Here is an 18,339-nt window from a genome sequence, read left to right on the forward strand (position 1 = left end):
AACTCGGACCCATTTCAACTCGGGACTCATGCCAAATCGGGTCCACGCCAACTCGGACCCAATACTAACTCGGACCCACGACCAAACGTTCTATAGCGCTGCGCGGCGCTATAGAATCTTTGCCCACGACCATCTCGGACCCACAACCAACTCGGACCCACGCCAACTTGGCCCCACCTAGGGGTGCACTGAACTAATTCAAGCTCCATTGAAAATAGTGTAAAATCAACCAAGTTTGGAGCCCCATGGCAGGCAACTGAAGTCCCTGAGGCCTCTCAAACAAAAATCAATGTGTTGTTTGGTCCTTCAGATTTCATTTGATTTTCAATTTTTAGTAGGTTAACCAATGAATTTTTTAATTATCCGCCCAAAACAAACTCAACCCCCCAAAAAGTGAATGTTGCCAAGCCCTCCCAGCGGCCATTTTTCAAATGACATCCCTCACCTTCCTCTGGTTCTTCTGACTAATTTTCAATCCCATTTTTGTCTGCTTTGCCCCCAGATGGGTGCCCCTGAATCTACAGAGATGATCCTGGGCCATACTGACACAATTCCACCATTTCTTGGCCCAAACAGACCCCTCTTTTCGAAACAATCTCTGCGGGGCCTTGGCCTGGCGGAGAATTTTCCTTGAATTGGGACACTGCACCCCTAGAGTCAACTCGGACCCAGTGAGTCTTATGGGTTATGGTTGCACTACACCAAAGGGGTCCAGACAACTCGACAGTTTGCCAACTCGACTCCGGACAACTCGACGGTCGAGTTGTCTCAACGGTCGGGTTGGCAAACGGTCGAGTTGGCGAACGGTCGAGTTGTCTGACATCCACACCAAATATGCGCCCGTAGACCGAAATAGCGCCGACTCTTGAACCTCACGAAGAGGCCTTCATTTTTTTCGCTGGAAATTCAAGATTATTTTTCTTTGCTGGAAATTCAAGATTATGGCCATATCGATCACTTTTCATTTCAATCTTATGAACTTTTAAAATTCGCCATTTCCCGAAGATACCCCCTATAGTAGTAAAACTATGCGCTCAGCTCTGAATGTAGCCGCCCGCCTCTATCCAAAAAAGGCCTGCAATGTAGGGCTTTTTGTGAAAGAAATACTCTGAACCGCAAATTCTGGATTTATATGAATAATTCTATGATCCCTCGAGACTATGGCTCCTCTTTTTGTAAAACAAAACCGTGGGATCACAAAATAATAATGAGCTCGCGAGCAGACACACGACGTTTCAAAACTGTCTTGAACAAAATTTGGCGCTGCTCCCCGTGCATTTCTATTTCATTTCATTTCATTTATTTTATTTTTCGGGATAAACATTTCACAGAAAAACAATAACATACAGTTTACAAAAATACAGAATAGGATACACAAGACATACAAAGGACAAGTGAACAGTATTTAACCAGCTCCCGCTGGATTACCCAAAAGAAACATGGTTTCTGTCGAGGGGCTCTCCAGCTGGTTAAACAGAAAACAATGAGAACAATTAAAGATATAGATTGATACAATATAAAAAATATAAGGCTTTACATAAATAACATACTTATAACTTAAATAACATAAATAAATAGATAAATAGCTAAAGTCTCTTGGGAAAATGGGATATATATTAAAAAAAAACTAAACCCCTTAAAAAATAATACTAATAATAAAAATAATAATAATAATAATTTGTATACCTTATTTAATAAATACACTGTTAACCTAGGCAACATTCAGCGGCATGATAATGACAACGGGCTGTCTAACTGGCAAGGGAGATAGGGTCTTGGTGAAAAAGGTGATCACGTAAAGAATTTAAGAAGTCTTTCGGAGAGGGTTCCAAACACAGATTTCGGAGGTTACTTGGAAGTGAATTGAAGAATCTCGGGAAGAGTGTAAAAAGAGAGAATTTCACACAGTTAGTACGGCAGCACTGATGTTTGAAGAGCAGTGAGTCCATCTTCCTTGTGTTGGGCTGTGGGAGAAAGTGTGACGGGATATCTATATATTTGTAGAGGCAATTGATGACAAATGAGACAATTAAGTATAGGAGACGGTTGTAAAGAGGGGAAAGATTAAGTTTAGATAAGCGTTGTTCATAAGAAAGGGAGTTGGCAGTATTGAAGGGGAGGCAAGATTTCGTGAAGCGCCGTTGTATTGTCTCAATATTCTATGAAAGTACTCAGCACATACTTTAATAATCTGATGTTTTATTTCAAAAGGAGAAAGAAATGCCTGTGGGCATACTCAGATTAGAATGAAGCTAAATCGGTTTCCAAATCAAGGCCAGCCACACCCATGGAAAATGGCATATTTTGGCTACTACGTTCAGTCGGCAATGGTCTTTATGTCATCTTTAAGACAATGTGTACCCTGCAGGCATGACATATTGTATGTTTTTATTGTTTGATCTGAAAGAGCAACCTACTAGGAATACTTGATTTTGGATAAAGCTAAATCGGTTGACAAATCAAGGCCAGCCATTGACGGCCGCGGTCGGCGGTATAAACTTGAAGAAATCTGGACCTCCTGTTCTTGTATGCCAAAATGCGGCTGAGCTGGAGGCTGAGTTCGAGGCTGGAAAATCGGGCCTAGATGGCGCGGCTAACTTCAGGTTGGTGATTCCTTCATCGGGTCTGGTATCCAGACTGTGCGGCGAGCGAAAATCATGGCGAGATTACACGAATACACATGGGGGGGGGATACATGTATATGTATATTCGCGCCTACGCGATTCTATGGATAGACACGACTTCACAACGCGAATGTAAACGGTGTCGGCGCGGCACTCGTACTCATCACTGGTCTAGTCGACTCACTTGTTCACGTATACATGTACTTCGCAGCTTCGCCCACCACCTCACAATCGTTAAACCATGGTGAGTAATTTTCTGTCTATGATAGTAAAAATAATGTTTGCAATTGGGTGAAATTTACTTGTGCATTTTCAATTACCAATTACGGTTCGTATCGTTATATTTCTCAGGCAAGTTTAGACGATACAGAGGATGTGGCTCTGGATTTCGGTTCAGAAGATGATTGGAGGAGAAAACGAGCAATTAGGTAAATGTTTAATGCTATATGGAAAGCTTTCACCATTACCTAGCTTCGAATCCGATAATGTATGTACTTGGGTATCCAACTGTCATGACTGTCGCTGTGCTTTAATTTTTTGGTTTAATAGCCAGTTGAAAAGTGTAATAAAATAAATAACCGTCATGACCATGACTACCCCCAGAACTGCGGGGTCCAACGTCTGCCCCGCTCCCTCATGGGGGGGGGGTGTTGGTCACTTCACCCCATTATCATTTTGCCCCATTCCACTTCACCCCATGCCCACTTTGCCCCATTTCCACTGCGCCCCACCAATTATTGTTCACTCTATTCTTTAGTGTTTAGTAACAGAGGTAGCTCTAATACATTTGTAAGTGGAGCGCTAGTATTCCTCTTTTTCGATTTTGGACGGGATCGTCATACTAACGCTCCATGCCTGTACATATAGTAAGGTTGAAACGGTTCTCAAAAATTCCAAATACTCGCCAAAAATACCTCTATCACCACCTGCTGGCTTCCGTAAATGCCAACGTCAAACGGTTGAAGCTTCAATGATATTTCTGACTTCAAAATCTGTCAAAATCCGACCGTTTTCGCTCGACACTCGCACAGCACTTAAACTTTTTGCCACCTGTTCCTTTCAAATGCGCGTATCGAGATTTAGAATACGCAAGAACTCTATGGGCTAAACATGGTCCTCCCAGAAACATGCATGAGTGGCCTATACGGGGTCTGGGCACAAGACTTGTTGATCGTGATGGTTGGGAGTGCTACCAACGACTGTTTTCTCTATAGGCAAACATGGTCCACTAACGAAACCATAGGAGAGGCCCAAATGAAGTCGGAGCACAAGAGGTATTGACCAGGAAAAAGTGTTTTCTGAGTAGGCCTAAATGCTTTATGGGGACATTGGGGAGTTTTGTAAAATGGCGGGTAGCAACCGATGGAAGCAATTGTAAAGAACACGTGCGTACAAACTGATCAAAGGAATGATTGTGCATTCCAATCCTCTGACTGGCTGGTGCACAGGTGTATGCAATGTTGCCATGGTTGCTGTTTTCATCGGTTACTACACGCCATTTTGTGAGATTCCCGGATGTCTGCGCTGCCCCATTGTTTTCACTACTAAATTTGACTTTTCTGGGCATTTATAACATCAGAATAAATCTGGAGAACTCAAACTTTGTTTTTCAGTGAAAGTCATTACTCCGTGTGACTTTGAATGGGGTCGTAATGCTATGTTTTTTTACTGAACTTTTGAGGTAGGCCTATATCGTGGAGTACCCTAAATTCGCGCATCCAAATATTTGCACAGACTTTACAGTACTTTACAGACTAAATACGAAAATGAATCAGTTGAAACTGTCTAGAAAATGGATAAATGATCGCTGTTTGCTCACAGTCACTGTTGGAAATCCGGTACAGGCACTAATGACGAGTTCGATCAACTTTCGCCAAAATAAGAGCGCTATCAAAAATACTGAGCCTGAAAACAACTGTGCACCTTATATTTTGAGATTTCCGTTGCCGACGATAGGCATGGATTTGGCGGCACTGTATTTTGTGACTTTTTTCCAGAAATACACATAGAAAGAGAATTTATCATAATATCCAGATCAATTGGTCATATTAATGCTAATAATAATTTAAACGAAAGAATAAAAATTCATGCCTCACTGTACATATGAAGCAAGATATGAAATGGAAAGGAACCCCCTGCTTTGTATTGGTCATTGTTTCACTGGAATCTGAGGAATTCTTTTCAGGCACGTAGGGGGACATATTAGGTACAGTAACAATAGACTAGAGTGTGTATAGTGATTGGACATGTTGGTGGAACTTGGGGGTACCCCTCAGTCTCATTTTTTCAGTCTCATCTCTTAAATTTGTTAACTGTAGCTATTACGAGGCTCAGTAGAATCAGTGTCACAGCAGCAATGCATAATGTTACTCTTACCCAACCCAGTCCTCCTGTCACTCTTTGATGATCGAAACAAGGTGACGTTTGGACATGAGAATACCCTCCTTGTCAATACGAATCTATTGCAACTCTGGATTTGTAAGACATTAACTGTTCATTTGTAATGAATCTACAGTAATTGTTTTTTAACAATTGCTGTAGTATCGTAAAAATAATCTACACTTTTAACAAAGCAATGATGTCACAGAAATACTATAAGGTGAATTAAAATGTTTTTTTCTCAAACTCCATCACCAAACTAAAGTAATTAATGTGAAAAATAATTCCTCATTCAAAAGATGTTAACTGGCAGACTTTTCAGAAGTACATGTAGGGCATGACCGATGCCCGGTAAAATGATGTTTGCCATGTACGTGCATGAATTATGGTGACATAACCAATTTGAGTCATTTGGAGATATTGTTCCTGTTGCTTCTGTGACATCCGATGTTCTTCCTAATGTTATTTCACGTAGGATTTTAGTAAAACTTTTAACTAGCGAGAATAAGGCCATAAAACATGTAGTGTATAGGGAACAAATTTTGGTCTGAACTACTAAGTGCACAAATTATGGTTACTCATGGATAAATGATCCAACAGATCAAATTCCACTTTTTCAATCAAATTTTTCTTTGAAAGCAAACTTTAGGTGCCTGTAGTTCTTAAAAAGGGTGTAACAAGAGTTTCAGTTTTTTTTAAAAACTAACAATTTTACTCACCAATCGCTCACTTCCACCTGACAATGATCACACCGTTAATGCCATACATGTATGTGTTTCACACACTGCACATGCATTGGGCCCACCAATGGCCAAGCTTGCTCTGCATCTCGGTTCTACCATATTTGGAAGTGAGGAATTTCTAAGATCCTGCAATCTTGTCACAGCTACACAGCATAGCCCACACAGTAAAGATGGTCACACAATGAAAACAATATGCCACCCCCTGTAAACTACTGGTACAAACTAAACTACATTGGCTCAAAGTCACATGAAACAGTGGCATTTGCAGTTTAGGCCTATTGTATACATGCATGTATATGGCCTTCAGACTGATACCTTTACACGCTTGATAATGGATTGATAAAGGGTGATTTCTGATTTGTCACATATAAATCAAACATTTTGTGGATTTTTGCTGACACAGAATGTTGCACCAAACAAATGGCTTTGGAATAACACTATTGTGGCTGACTGAAAAGTGTGTTGCCATAGACATGTAGAATATACAATGAAGAGAGCAAAGGAAGCATGATCACGTCCACTAGAATAATGTTGACAGGACATTGTTACGAAGTCACTTCAAATGTCCGAAGACGACATAACAGACTAAAGTAAAGTAACGGAAATGGGAATGGAACACTGATAGATAAGAATCGGAATCAAGCAGTTTAGCACAAACAAATTATAATTACTTTAATAATTAACTGAACAAGACAGGCACTTCAAGCTAAATGAACCATGGAGAAAGAACAGAATTATTCATTATAAGTTAGGTAAATAATAATGGAGTTGGCCGTAGTGAGAGGGGAGGCACCTCCACGAGTGGCATCCAGATTTTGAGTTTGCCAGAGATGAACAGTTCAGAGCCGCGAGAGTTCTTTGTCTCCGACAGCCAATGCTTGTAATACTGGGTGGATGAATGTCATGTCTGGTAGTAGCTCATGGACTGGTGGATAGGATACGGACGAAGGGCGTGGTACAGGTGGGATTGATGCTATTCCACCTCTTGATACCACACAGACAGAGAGACGCCACTAGGTACAGCACGGCCTACATGTAGGATGGGACGGCCGGTCCGCAGGCACTTGTGAAGCCTGACAGTTGGGAAACTCAGTATCGCCAGTGGACAGTGTGTCTCGTCCATGCCCCAGCAGATTGGAGGTTAGAATCCGATAAAGGACGAAATTCCTCCGCTTATAAGATGGAAAGGAAATTCCAATGTCCATTCCACTGGTCAGGAATATGGTTGGACCTCAGCACAGAACAAACGCTAATGCTGGTCGAAGTACAAGGACAGTGACTGGACTCCACTTGTTTACATAACTCTGGGAAACTCTTAAATTAATAGAAGAGATAAACATAATTACCGCGGTGGATGACAAATACAGGAAAAAAGATGATCGATGACTCGCGGTGTCGTGTTGCTGGTAGCGACGTTTCGGCTGTTGGTGCTACTACATGTAGCCTTCATCAGGTAACTGAAGTCTGGATGCTGCAGAGTCCGCTATATACCGCCGTGTATTGCGGACGTAGTACGGGTGACCTCAGCGGCAGCCCGACGGCAGCCTGACCACCACCGTGTATCGCAAGCCTACCCACACCGACCAGTACCTGGCCTTTGACTCACACCACCTAGTGTCCGTCAAGAGGGGCGTGGCCAAGTGCCTACATGACTGCGCCTCACGCCTAGTCACCAGACCGCACCACACAGCCGCCGAGAGACGCCGAGTCACCGCTGCCCTCACGGCGAACGCGAACAGCGTCCTTCATACTGCAGTCATCAAGACCAAAGACCAGCACCGAAGTGGAGCGACTGGAGTACAAGGCTTTCATCGTTCTTCTCTTTGTGGACGGTATCTCCAGACAGATGAAGAGGATCCTGGAGGACCACGGCGTCCGCACCGTGTTCCGATCATCCACCACCTTGAGGAACCAACTCGTGCGTCCTAAGGATCCCATCCCACCCGGAAGACGGGGAGGAGTGGTCTACAGGATACCATGCGGTGACTGTGACAAGGTATACAAATCGACGAAACTGGCAGACCAATCGGCAAGAGAATCAAGGAGCACCAGCGCGACGTGAGACTCTCCCGTGTGGAGTTGTCAGCAGTAGCCGAGCACACCTGGGGAGCTGGTCACACCCCAGTTGGGACGGCATGCAGTGCGTGGACCAAGACCAGCATTGGTACACAACACACGTCAAGGAGGCCATCCACATTCACCTGAAAGGACACAGCATCAACAGGGACAGCGGCATCGACATCCCCGGGTTCTGGCTCCCCACCATCCGCCAACACAACCACCGGAGCACCGGAGCGCAATGGAGCCACACCGAGGACACGCCCCCTCACGCCCATGGAGTGGAGCGTGCGATGCCCGCTGAGGTCACCCGTACTACGTCCGCAATACACGGCGGGGGGCACATGGTCCAGCGGTATTTTGCGGACTCTGCAGCATCCAGACTTCAGTTGCCTGATGAAGGCTAGCAGCACCAGCAGCCGAAACGTCGCTACCAGCAACACGACGCCGCGAGTCATCGATTATCTTTTTTCCTGTAACTCTAAATTACTTATTTTCTTTAGGAATGCATGACAACATGACGTGTATGGTTGTTGAATGGCAATCAGCCAGCAATAAAACACTAAGAAAATTCATTTTGTGGAAAAGAAATATTCAGTTCTCTAGTCTTTTGGGGAAGCATACATGTACATTACCCATTTCAAATGCAGTTCTGAACAGACCCTGTGCCTTGCAGATGTGTTTAACCCTCCAAAACTGTAGAAAAATCAGTAGACTCACAATGTTTTATTGCACCATCCATAAAGAAGCTGCTGCTGCTGAAATCCCTATATCACCCAAGTAGAAAGATCTCAAAGAAATGGAATAACCTGCAATGCTGCACTCAAAGAAAGTTGCTCTACATGCTCTACATTGTACCTGTAATCCAACAAACATCATCATCCCAATTCAACCACTACCTGCCGGGGACTCCGAAATCGGAGCCGTATGGTTTATATGCGTGGCCGGGTTCTCCGAACTCTGACAAAGGAAACAGAGCCCTGTAACAAAAGATCGTACTCCGAACAAAAGACCAGGCTGCTGGGCATTACTGGCATTTTTCACTCTCAAAAGTGGTGATAATCTAGCGTTGTTTTGAAACCGTATACCGGGGTTTGGGGCATTGAGAGCGAGCAGATTACCACCGGGGACAAAAGCGCTCCACCACCGCAGCGATGAGCCACACAGCACCGCTGCATGCTAATCTGGCCCCTATTGAAAAGAGGTCAGCAGTGCACTGAGCCCAGTTCGCGAACAAAAGACAGTTATACAACACCGCACAATCTGGGCTCTGTTTACAAGGCTGCTGGCGTGGCTGAAATACTCGGGCGTCAATGAAGGCCACCTGTCAACTTAGAGTAGTGCCTAAAGATTACGATCGTTAAATGAAACGATGAATTTTTGAAGGATTTTGAAAACGGGAAAAATGATAGTCATGCCGGCCCAGCATCATCAACATTGAAAAATGCCCCGGCATGAAGTGGTTAAGACAGCCCTAGGAAAATATTTCTTAACTTCAGCACTGGCATGTCGTCACACTCGATGATGATGCCTAATGGCGATATCCAGTAAACAATCTGAGATTCTGAGAATTCTGTGCTTAAAAAACACAAACGTTACACATCCAGTGATCAGAAGACAGCTGCTGCTTGAGTAGTGATAATTCAACAAAAGATTTTGAAGCAGGTTACCTCATCATGTGATAGTCTACTTAGCTCATTATGAGAGTACTTGTAACTCAGGGTTTCAGCTGGAAAACTTCAATAGCCAAGGTTGTAGCCACATGTTTGACTTTATAGCCATTCTACAAATTTATGAGCCAACATTATGTATATTTGCAGTCAAATTTGTTTGAAAATAAAGATAAACAAAAACACCATGTTATTCACTCTGATTCATTTCACTCTCATTCATCTCATATTTCAAATTTTTGTTGGAATTTATTTCCATACATCTCATATTTCAAACGCTTTGCTGGAAGTTGTACCCAAGGTACATGTACATGTACATGTAAGTACATGTGAAGAATACATACATATATGAATGATTAAGATACCAAGAATTTTTCTAGGTTTTCATCAGACCACAGTTTTAATGCCTGATGGAAATCAAACACACTTCTGGAAGGTCTTTCGGCAGGAAACCTCATCAGGTCAGACAGTGTTTCAGGTTTAACTTTGAGGTTGCACCATTTTGATGCAAGCATAAAATCATGTGGAGACTAACCGTACTTATTCATGTTCAAGGCCTGGGACCTTAAGTACAATGTAAGTACATGTGGAGCCCATGAATACCTGTTCACGGGCCTACGCTCAACCGGACTTGGGCCGCAACTTTTTTTAGCTTGCCCGATTGGGTTCAAACCTTGTACATGTAGATATCTTAGAAGGGGAGTGCTTTAGACAAATATTGACCTGATGTGACGATGACGTCATCATGTGACAAGTCACGTGACATTAAAGGTACATTCTTGAAAGCACTATACCTCATGAAGCACATATCTGATTGGGTTGAAACCTTCCTGATATCTTAAATGGGGAGTGCTTTAGACGACTATTAACCTCATGTAATGATGACGTCATCAGGTGACAAGTCACGTGACATCAAAAGTGCAGTTTTCAAAGCACAGTATCTCTTGAAGCACGTCATCTTTTGTTCAAACCTGTATATGTACATGTAAGTGTGTGAATAAAAATATTTTAAAGAAATTGATGATATGCCAACAAGGCACTTTTTTTTAGAACAAAAAGGGAAAAAGCCCTGTGTTCTGTCCTTGTGACAGACACAGAACCTCTAGTTTCTCTTCCTTTTTCAAACTTTCTCCACAGAGTTTGCACGTCTTTTTGTTCCTTAGGACTTCGATAGTTTCATACATCTGATCGACTTCAAACTTGGCAGACCTTCAGACAATCATCCAAGAATGATGATACAGAAGTGTATTTTACGAGATCTCATGATCACATCTTGTGATGAAATGGCGCATTTTGTTCCTTATGAACCTACAATGTACATGTAGCTTTCCAGCAGTGGTCAACATTTTGTTGGCCAGTCGTCAAATTTGTACCAAGTATTTGGAAACTTAAGTATCGGAGGGAAAAGAATAAAATTAGAAGCTTTGCATGGATAGTGGTAAAGTGTATCAAAATAAAAAAGTTAATTCACGATGGCAAAAGTAAGTCTAACAGAGATTTTTCTCTATATCACAGCAATAATTTGTCTTTAATACGGACGATTCACAAGAGTTTGCAATGCATTGACCAATCACAATGCACAAAATCTGTTGACCCAATGTGCATTAGGAAAGGGTCGACAGATTTCGCGCATTGTGACTGGTCAATGCATTGCAAACTCTTGGAGGCGCACTATTGTGAAACACCCGTGTTGGAAGCAAAACACTACAACTGCATGTATTGCTAGGATATTACTAGCCTTGCGTGTCCAGCTAAGCTGCAGGCAGTAATCAGGCATTTTGGAATTTCTTCTATTATTCGTCTGACTGGGTGACGACAACGTCAATCATCAAGTACTTTGAAGTCACAGAGTTGCAACTCCTGTGTCCTTCCTATATAGTTACTAATACTCTATTGCGCCCTCACTTTATTGAAGTAACTCAGATGCAGAATAAACAAGTGTATTGTAAAGGGTGAAAGTAGTTGGGGACAGAAAGGTTCAAAGCTTCAACAGAATACCTGTATTGTGGGAAATGGAGGGATTGTTAGATTTGAAGAAATGTGGTCACTCCAGCTAAGGTGATCATTAATTAAGCACAACAACCTAGAATTTAGTACAGCGGATACTCGATATTGACATCATCTAGTAAAGGAGGGCAGGGCAAAGGGCATCAGAAAAACTTATCTTAATCTAACATATCTGTTACCGGTATCTTACAAACAGTTAGTCTTGAGACAATTTGTTTGCTTTAAACCAGGAAGAAACTTTGATAAATTCTGTTTTAACACTTACAATTCCAATAGAGATTGGCCAACTTGGCCCTTGGTCATATTTGGCAAAGTTGTAGGCTACAGCGCCCTCACACTGGCAATGAAGGAGAGCCTGTGCACAGTGAATATGTACATGTGCGGTACTTCCATTTCATACACATGACAAGACCTTTGATGTAATCATAAGTGTGTTGGCCAATTTGTTCCAAAGTATAAATTCTCCCAAAACTCACATGCCAAACAATGCATGTAGCTATTGTTTGGCATGCACAAGGGTTTATCCATTATGAACACAGGTCGAGGGTTCCCCTTGTTTTCTCTGTTTTCTCCTAAATGGCGCAATCTATATTCCGAATTAGCATCTTGGCTTGAACAGAAAAAAGCCCTTTGTAGCTTGTTATAGTTGAAGTCTGAAGTCAAGTGACACTGCGTTCGATTTGGATGCTTTCATTTTTATTGGAGCAGAGAAAATAAGAGAAAACATGTTTTACTCAGAGGTATCTCTATGCTGAAATTGAAGTTTGCAGTTGTTTGATGTACTTGCTTCAACTTACATTACCCATTTTGGAAGATGAAAGTAGTATAGACCAAAGTACAGACCCAGTGTATCTGTTACTGAAGCACCGACCTACGTGTACATGTAAGAAAATCATATTGAGGATTTCATTAAGTGAAAAAACAAACCACACTCTTACCCTAGCACACCTTATCCCAAAGTTATTTGGATTTTTGAACTACAGGTATCCTGCAGCTGCTTTCTTTCACCTCTTCTTCAGAGTTGGGGCACTAGTGTCCTACCTCTTCTGCAACCTCTACAGCAACAGCTTCATTGTGGATTTTGTTGTCATCCTCTTCTTTGTCTCGCTGGATTTCTGGACAGTCAAGAACATAACAGGTCGCCTACTGGTGGGCTTGCGCTGGTGGAACCACATTGATGACGATGGGACAAGCCACTGGGTGTATGAATCGAGAAAGGTGAACCTACCTGTACATGTTGGTCAGATATGATGCAGAAAAAAGTACTATTTAAATATTTGTATATTAGTGAAAGAAAGAATTTTACCAGAGGGGGTTTGGACCTGCAACCTCTGGAACACTTAGCCAACTCTCTACCATCTGAGCTGTCTAGCCCTATGTCAGTGGTTCCTCCCAATTATCAGTATTTAAGTTCAGATATCCATATCAGAAGCCATACACTGTGCACCTACATAGATGTAGGTTTTATTGCTTCTGACTCCTGGTAACACCCTAAATCTTTAGTGTTAACCATGCAGGCATTGGAAAAAATTATTTTATTGGTTATTGTCTGATGACTTGACTCCTAAAGTGGTATGCATGTTGAACTGTTTAACAGATTTTAGCACGATACTCAATGAGTTACCACAAAAGATGGTATCAACCTAGTGCAAGATGTGTGAAGCATTAAAAGAATTGCCCAAGCATGTCAGGTTTGGAAACTGATCCTAACACCAATCTGCACCTGCACACTGCTGAAACATTTAGCGGATTAAGCTTTGATTATAATAGTTTACATATTTCTCTCAATATTTGGCTCCCCAGGGATCCAAGAAGAACACAGAAACAGCCACAGAGTCACGGTTATTCTGGCTGGGCCTGGTCATCTTTCCACTTATGTGGGTCATCTTTGTATTCTCCAACCTGTTCACCTTTAGATTCGCATGGCTGGTGAGTTTGGCAAAGGAGAAATATATTGCTTTTGACACCATATTTTGTGGTCAAGGACCTGCAAATATGGTTTTAAAAACCCACTCAAAGGGTGTGGAAAAAACCCATAATTGAATTTTACCTTGTACTGGAAAGTGATATCTGAAAGTTCCCTGCAGTGGCTTTGTTGCTGCTTTTCACGTTTATGTAGGCTTGTAACGCGAAATTACGAATAAAAAGCAATGGTTTGGTGTCCCCGTTTTGTCTCCTCAAAAAAATTTTTAATTTCACTCCCAGAGGGTGCTACATAAAACAACGTCCCTGGTTCCCTGCTCAAAACCAACATGAACACGGTATGAAGTACGAAAACCCGCATCAAGTCATGATGCCTGGGTGGTACTTGTTGTGGTAATGTGATCATCGCGATGCGCTAGTGATAATGCATACACATGAATGAAGATGAAATTAATTTCATGATTTTGATTCATTATTAGGGTGTAGGTCTAACGTTAGCACATTTCAGGATGCCCAGAAATTGTGTGGTTGGTGGACGCAGAAGAAACAAGTTTCTTTCAAATTCCCGAAAAATGACTAAGTTCGTAGGGAGTGGGATCGATTTGTCTCCACCACTTGTGCAAATTTTAAGTTGTCGGATGTGACAGAGTGGTCTATAATATGCAACAAGTACATGTACTTTAATGAGGACTGCCAAGAACAGTTGTCTCGGGTGAAGCAACAGCTTGGCCTGAAGACAACTTTTATGCTCAAGGAGGAAGCAGTATCCAGGGTTAAATCACCAACTGGCACTACCGATGATGCTAGACAGTCTCGTCCTGCTGCCAGGTATTCGAGAGAGGCCTATGAGAAGAGGGAGAAACAAAGGGTAGGCCTAGGGTCAAGGCAGGCCCACATTGTCTCTTGTCTTTTGGTATTCCCCTTTTTTTTCATGTAAACACTTATGAATTATCTATTTGTATCAAAAGCAAGTAATGGTTTAAAGGTTTCTAGTTTGACAGAAGTATCATTTTGGGGGTCAGTAGTAGGCAAGGGCATAGGGCCTTTGATATTGGCAATTTATAGATCTAGGCCTAGGCCTGAACACTGGGTAGGCCTACATGTATCTGTGGAAATAGAATTTTTATATGAATGATTCAAAAACTCAGGCCTAAGACGGGGCCATGGAGAGGGCCGGCACAACGTTTCCAGCTTTTGTGGTGGTGGTGGAGGAACATAAATCAAAATTCTGAAGTTACTCGTACTCCTAGGCTATCTGTTGTCATCATGAAAATTCTTTTGAAAGAGATCCATATATGGACAAGTGTTTTCCAAGTAAATGCTTGGGAATTATCTCGGCTAAATTTCAATTTGGGGGATGTTTTATGACTTTTTGATGGCTGTTTTAAGGGAAAATTAATGTTGTCCACATATGGAACTCTTGGTTACAGCAAACAGTGTCTACACTGCACGTACATGTTTTCACATAAAATGATGTGTTGTAAATACTGCTAATCTTTCAATCAAAAAATTTATGAGTGTGCACCTGATAATATAGTAATGTGGAAACCATCATGAACGCTCCGTTTATAATATAATGCAATGAAGTTGAATACATTCAGTCGATGGTAAGCGGATTTATTTTCATGTATTTATAAAATACAAGGTTCAGCGTGCATACTTCTTAGTTTTACTTGTACGAGTTGAACCTTTTCCTGAGTTTTGATGTAGGCCTACTAAAAAGAACAACCAAAAACACACTTTTGTACTGTACATGTAGGCCTCCATTGTGTACAGCATACACATACGCAGCGCTTGGTTCGCATCACGTCATATCGCAGTTGATGAGTACCACCTCATACGTCATTGTTCATACATGCATGTTTGTAAATATACTAATAACAACTCCTTCGTTTTCCAAAAAGGCAGCTTCAGCCTGAACAGAAAGACGTGAGAAAACAACCAAGATGTATTTTTTTCAAATATATGTCATTATTTGACATATTTTATTTGACATTAAAATCATATTATAAAACACATTTTGAATGGGTCTTTAAAAAGTCTCTTTTCAAGATTTGTATGCGGAAAATCTCTTGTAATATCCACGTAGGGTAGAAACTTGTGTGTTACCTTAGATTTAAGTTATTGTGTGGGGTATAGTTATTCATAGCATGGAGCTATTAAACACAAGGAGTCAGCACATACAGAGATCAAAAGGGTCAATGATGGCCACCGCCATCACTGTACATGCTGCAAGGAAAAAAACAAATTCTGCACTGCTTATGGGCTGGAAGGAATGCTCCGAGTCACATTTGCAAAGGATCGTGGGTACCATGCATGCGTGTCTGTAACACTTCAGCATGTTCAATATGGCCGCCTTGAGACGGAAACCATCATCATGGGAGACTTAATGACAATGGAAGTCTGGTTAAGTCTTTACTTCCCCAAAACATCTCTCTTAACAATAAACAGAATTACTAAGTAATACAAATTTTCCAAAAAATATGCACAAGAAAACTGAGAGAATGTAGCTGGTCCAGAGGAAAATAAAAAACACAGAAAAACATGGGAAGATTCGTTGTCCTTTCTGTCATTGTCCACAACTGTGTCGGCATGAAACCTCACCACGTTGTCAAATGCATCCCTGCGGCATGTTTCCACCTTCTTTTAACCATAGGAACCACTAGGATTGTGACTTATGATAAATATCGCAGTTCATACTTGGGTATTTGTTCTCTATCTCCAGAAACACAAAATGTCATAACTGACTTTAAAAACGTCCGATTTTTGCCAACTTTTGATTTGTAATTTTCGAGCACATCTGCGGAGATCACTCGCTGACTCCTGAGGACTACTGAAGAGAAGTGTGCATCTTTTTCGTGCATCTTTTCCACCATTTATTTACTCTAGTATGCCGCAGCGAAAGATGGCGAGTCTTTGGGTTACCAGCTACTTGGCGGTGGCAATCACTGTGTACAAAAATGTCTACGGTCTTCAACAATGGAGCTGGTAACTGCACTTTGTCTGTGAAGCCGACAAGAGCAGTTAATCAGATTATGGTCTGTAGGGACTTCGTTCTAACTCCTTGTGTTTGATAGCTCCATGTTCATAGTACAAGTTACACCAGCTGAAGAGAGGGCTTCTGCAGCACGATTATGATCAGGGAGAGTTGTTTTTTCCAAAAAAATGTGTGATTCCCGATCTTTCAGATGTCACTAATTTGTAAAGTTCTGGAATTTTAGAGGTTTGTTCATTCAGGTTTTCCTACTGTTCTGCACTTCCTACTTTGTACACAGAAACTATATAAAATTTATATATGTGTAATCATTGTCATTAGGGTCATAATGATTCACTGATCCATTGATACTTGCAATACTGAAATTCCACCATGCAGTATTGTGATACAAAACTGTGTATCATGATTCTTCAGTGGTGGGGCTAATACACTTGAATGGGAGGGAAAATTACAGTAAAGGTGAAAATAAAGTTGAAGACAAAACAAGCTGTTTACAAGGTTGTATTTTGGGTGTAAGGCTTAATTATGTGGTCTAACATTGCCTCTTAACCAGTGTAAAATGGGTTATGGAAGGGTAAAAATGCTGAATCATACCATGTTCATGTACCACATAATGCAGCCCAGTATATGGAAGACTTACAGTCGCCCCATCTTCGCTCCAATTTAAAGCGGAATTGCTGTGCTGATATGTCTGGGAAAAATCAAGTTGGTTGTTCATTTGAACCATAGATCAACATTCAAATGAAGTCCAGTACAGTACCAACAATTAGTTCTTTGTGAGTGACTCCCTGTGAACATTGCGCCTGTTTGGCGTGGGTCCTGTTTGTAATCAGTGATCAGATGTTGGTTCACCCAACACAAGTACCTGCCTTGTGGATGGAGCAAACCAGCATGGAGATCACTGATCAAGATCCTCATCCATTTGAAATAAACAAGCCCATTCCGCCAGGCTTTTTTCAGGGGCACAACGTTAATTTTCAGTGTATATTTCTGGACTGGTCCTGTGTGCAGCATTGATGTCTTAAGTGTGTATCTTGCAGTTGCACAGCCCATGGCAGCAAGTTGGTTACCAGTATCCTGGACTTGTTATTTAGTTCAATTTCCGAATAGCATTGAGCATACTGAAGTTAAACCTGGCATAAATGATCCTGAAGCAATTTTTTGTGTGTTCAAGACCAATCCAAAGTAAAACCCTTGTCCTCCTCGGAGAGTTTATCTCTATTCAAAAGCTGATTTTGATAGAGTGAGGGAAGATACGGTGATCTTTAAGGATAACTTTGAAGCTCACAGTGAAAGATCTGCTGAAGCAAATTGGACCGCATTCAAGTCCAGTCTTTTATCTGCTAGAGATGTACTCATTCCCTCTCAGATGTCAAAACGACAGCAGAATGTGCCGTGATTCCACGGTAAGATCAGAAAATTAATTAGAGTTAGAAATAGAATTAAAAAAAGCCAAGAAAACTGCCACATCAGAGTCATGGGAGAAATTTAGGGCAGCTAGAAAGTTTGTCAAACAGTAACTTAGATATGCACACTTTGACAACTTGAAGGAGAACTCCAGATGGTTTTGAAAATTCATTAAAAGCAAGAGGTCCGAGAACTAAGGTTTACCCGCTCTGAGAACTGATGGAGTCAATCATGTTACCAATAAAGAGAAAGCCTATGCTTACGCCAAGCAATTTAAATCAGTTTTCACCAGAGAACATGTAGATAAGATTCCTTATTATTTATTTGTCATACCCATTGTGGAGGATATCACCGTTTCAGTGGAGGGGGTGTTGAAATTGCTTAAAGAAATCAACATTACTAAAGCTAGTGGCCTTATGATATTAGCCTCAAGCAAAACCAGTTTTGACAGCTAACGAATGGGCTGAGGCAGTAAATGCAGGTAAACAAGTGGATATAGTCATATTTGATTTCTCCAAAGTATTTGATACTGT

The 18,339-nt window shown here is 41.5% G+C and overlaps 1 protein-coding gene across 1 annotated transcript in view; it reads left to right on the forward strand.

Moving 5' to 3' along the window:
* The first annotated feature begins 2,707 nt into the window (after positions 1–2,707).
* LOC110978543 (Golgi apparatus membrane protein TVP23 homolog B-like) overlaps positions 2,708–18,339 on the forward strand; it is a 29,598-nt gene continuing 13,966 nt past the window's right edge. The window contains exons 1-4 of the mRNA XM_022233619.2: positions 2,708–2,868; positions 2,976–3,052; positions 12,465–12,699; positions 13,285–13,410. Of these exons, the coding sequence (XP_022089311.1) occupies positions 2,866–2,868; positions 2,976–3,052; positions 12,465–12,699; positions 13,285–13,410 (441 nt within the window). The 5' untranslated portion in view covers positions 2,708–2,865. The remainder of the gene's footprint in view (positions 2,869–2,975; positions 3,053–12,464; positions 12,700–13,284; positions 13,411–18,339) is intronic.

Source organism: Acanthaster planci, linkage group LG07, assembly GCF_054643075.1.
Source record: "Acanthaster planci isolate LZ-2023a linkage group LG07, COTS_SCS, whole genome shotgun sequence".
Taxonomy (NCBI): domain Eukaryota; kingdom Metazoa; phylum Echinodermata; class Asteroidea; order Valvatida; family Acanthasteridae; genus Acanthaster; species Acanthaster planci.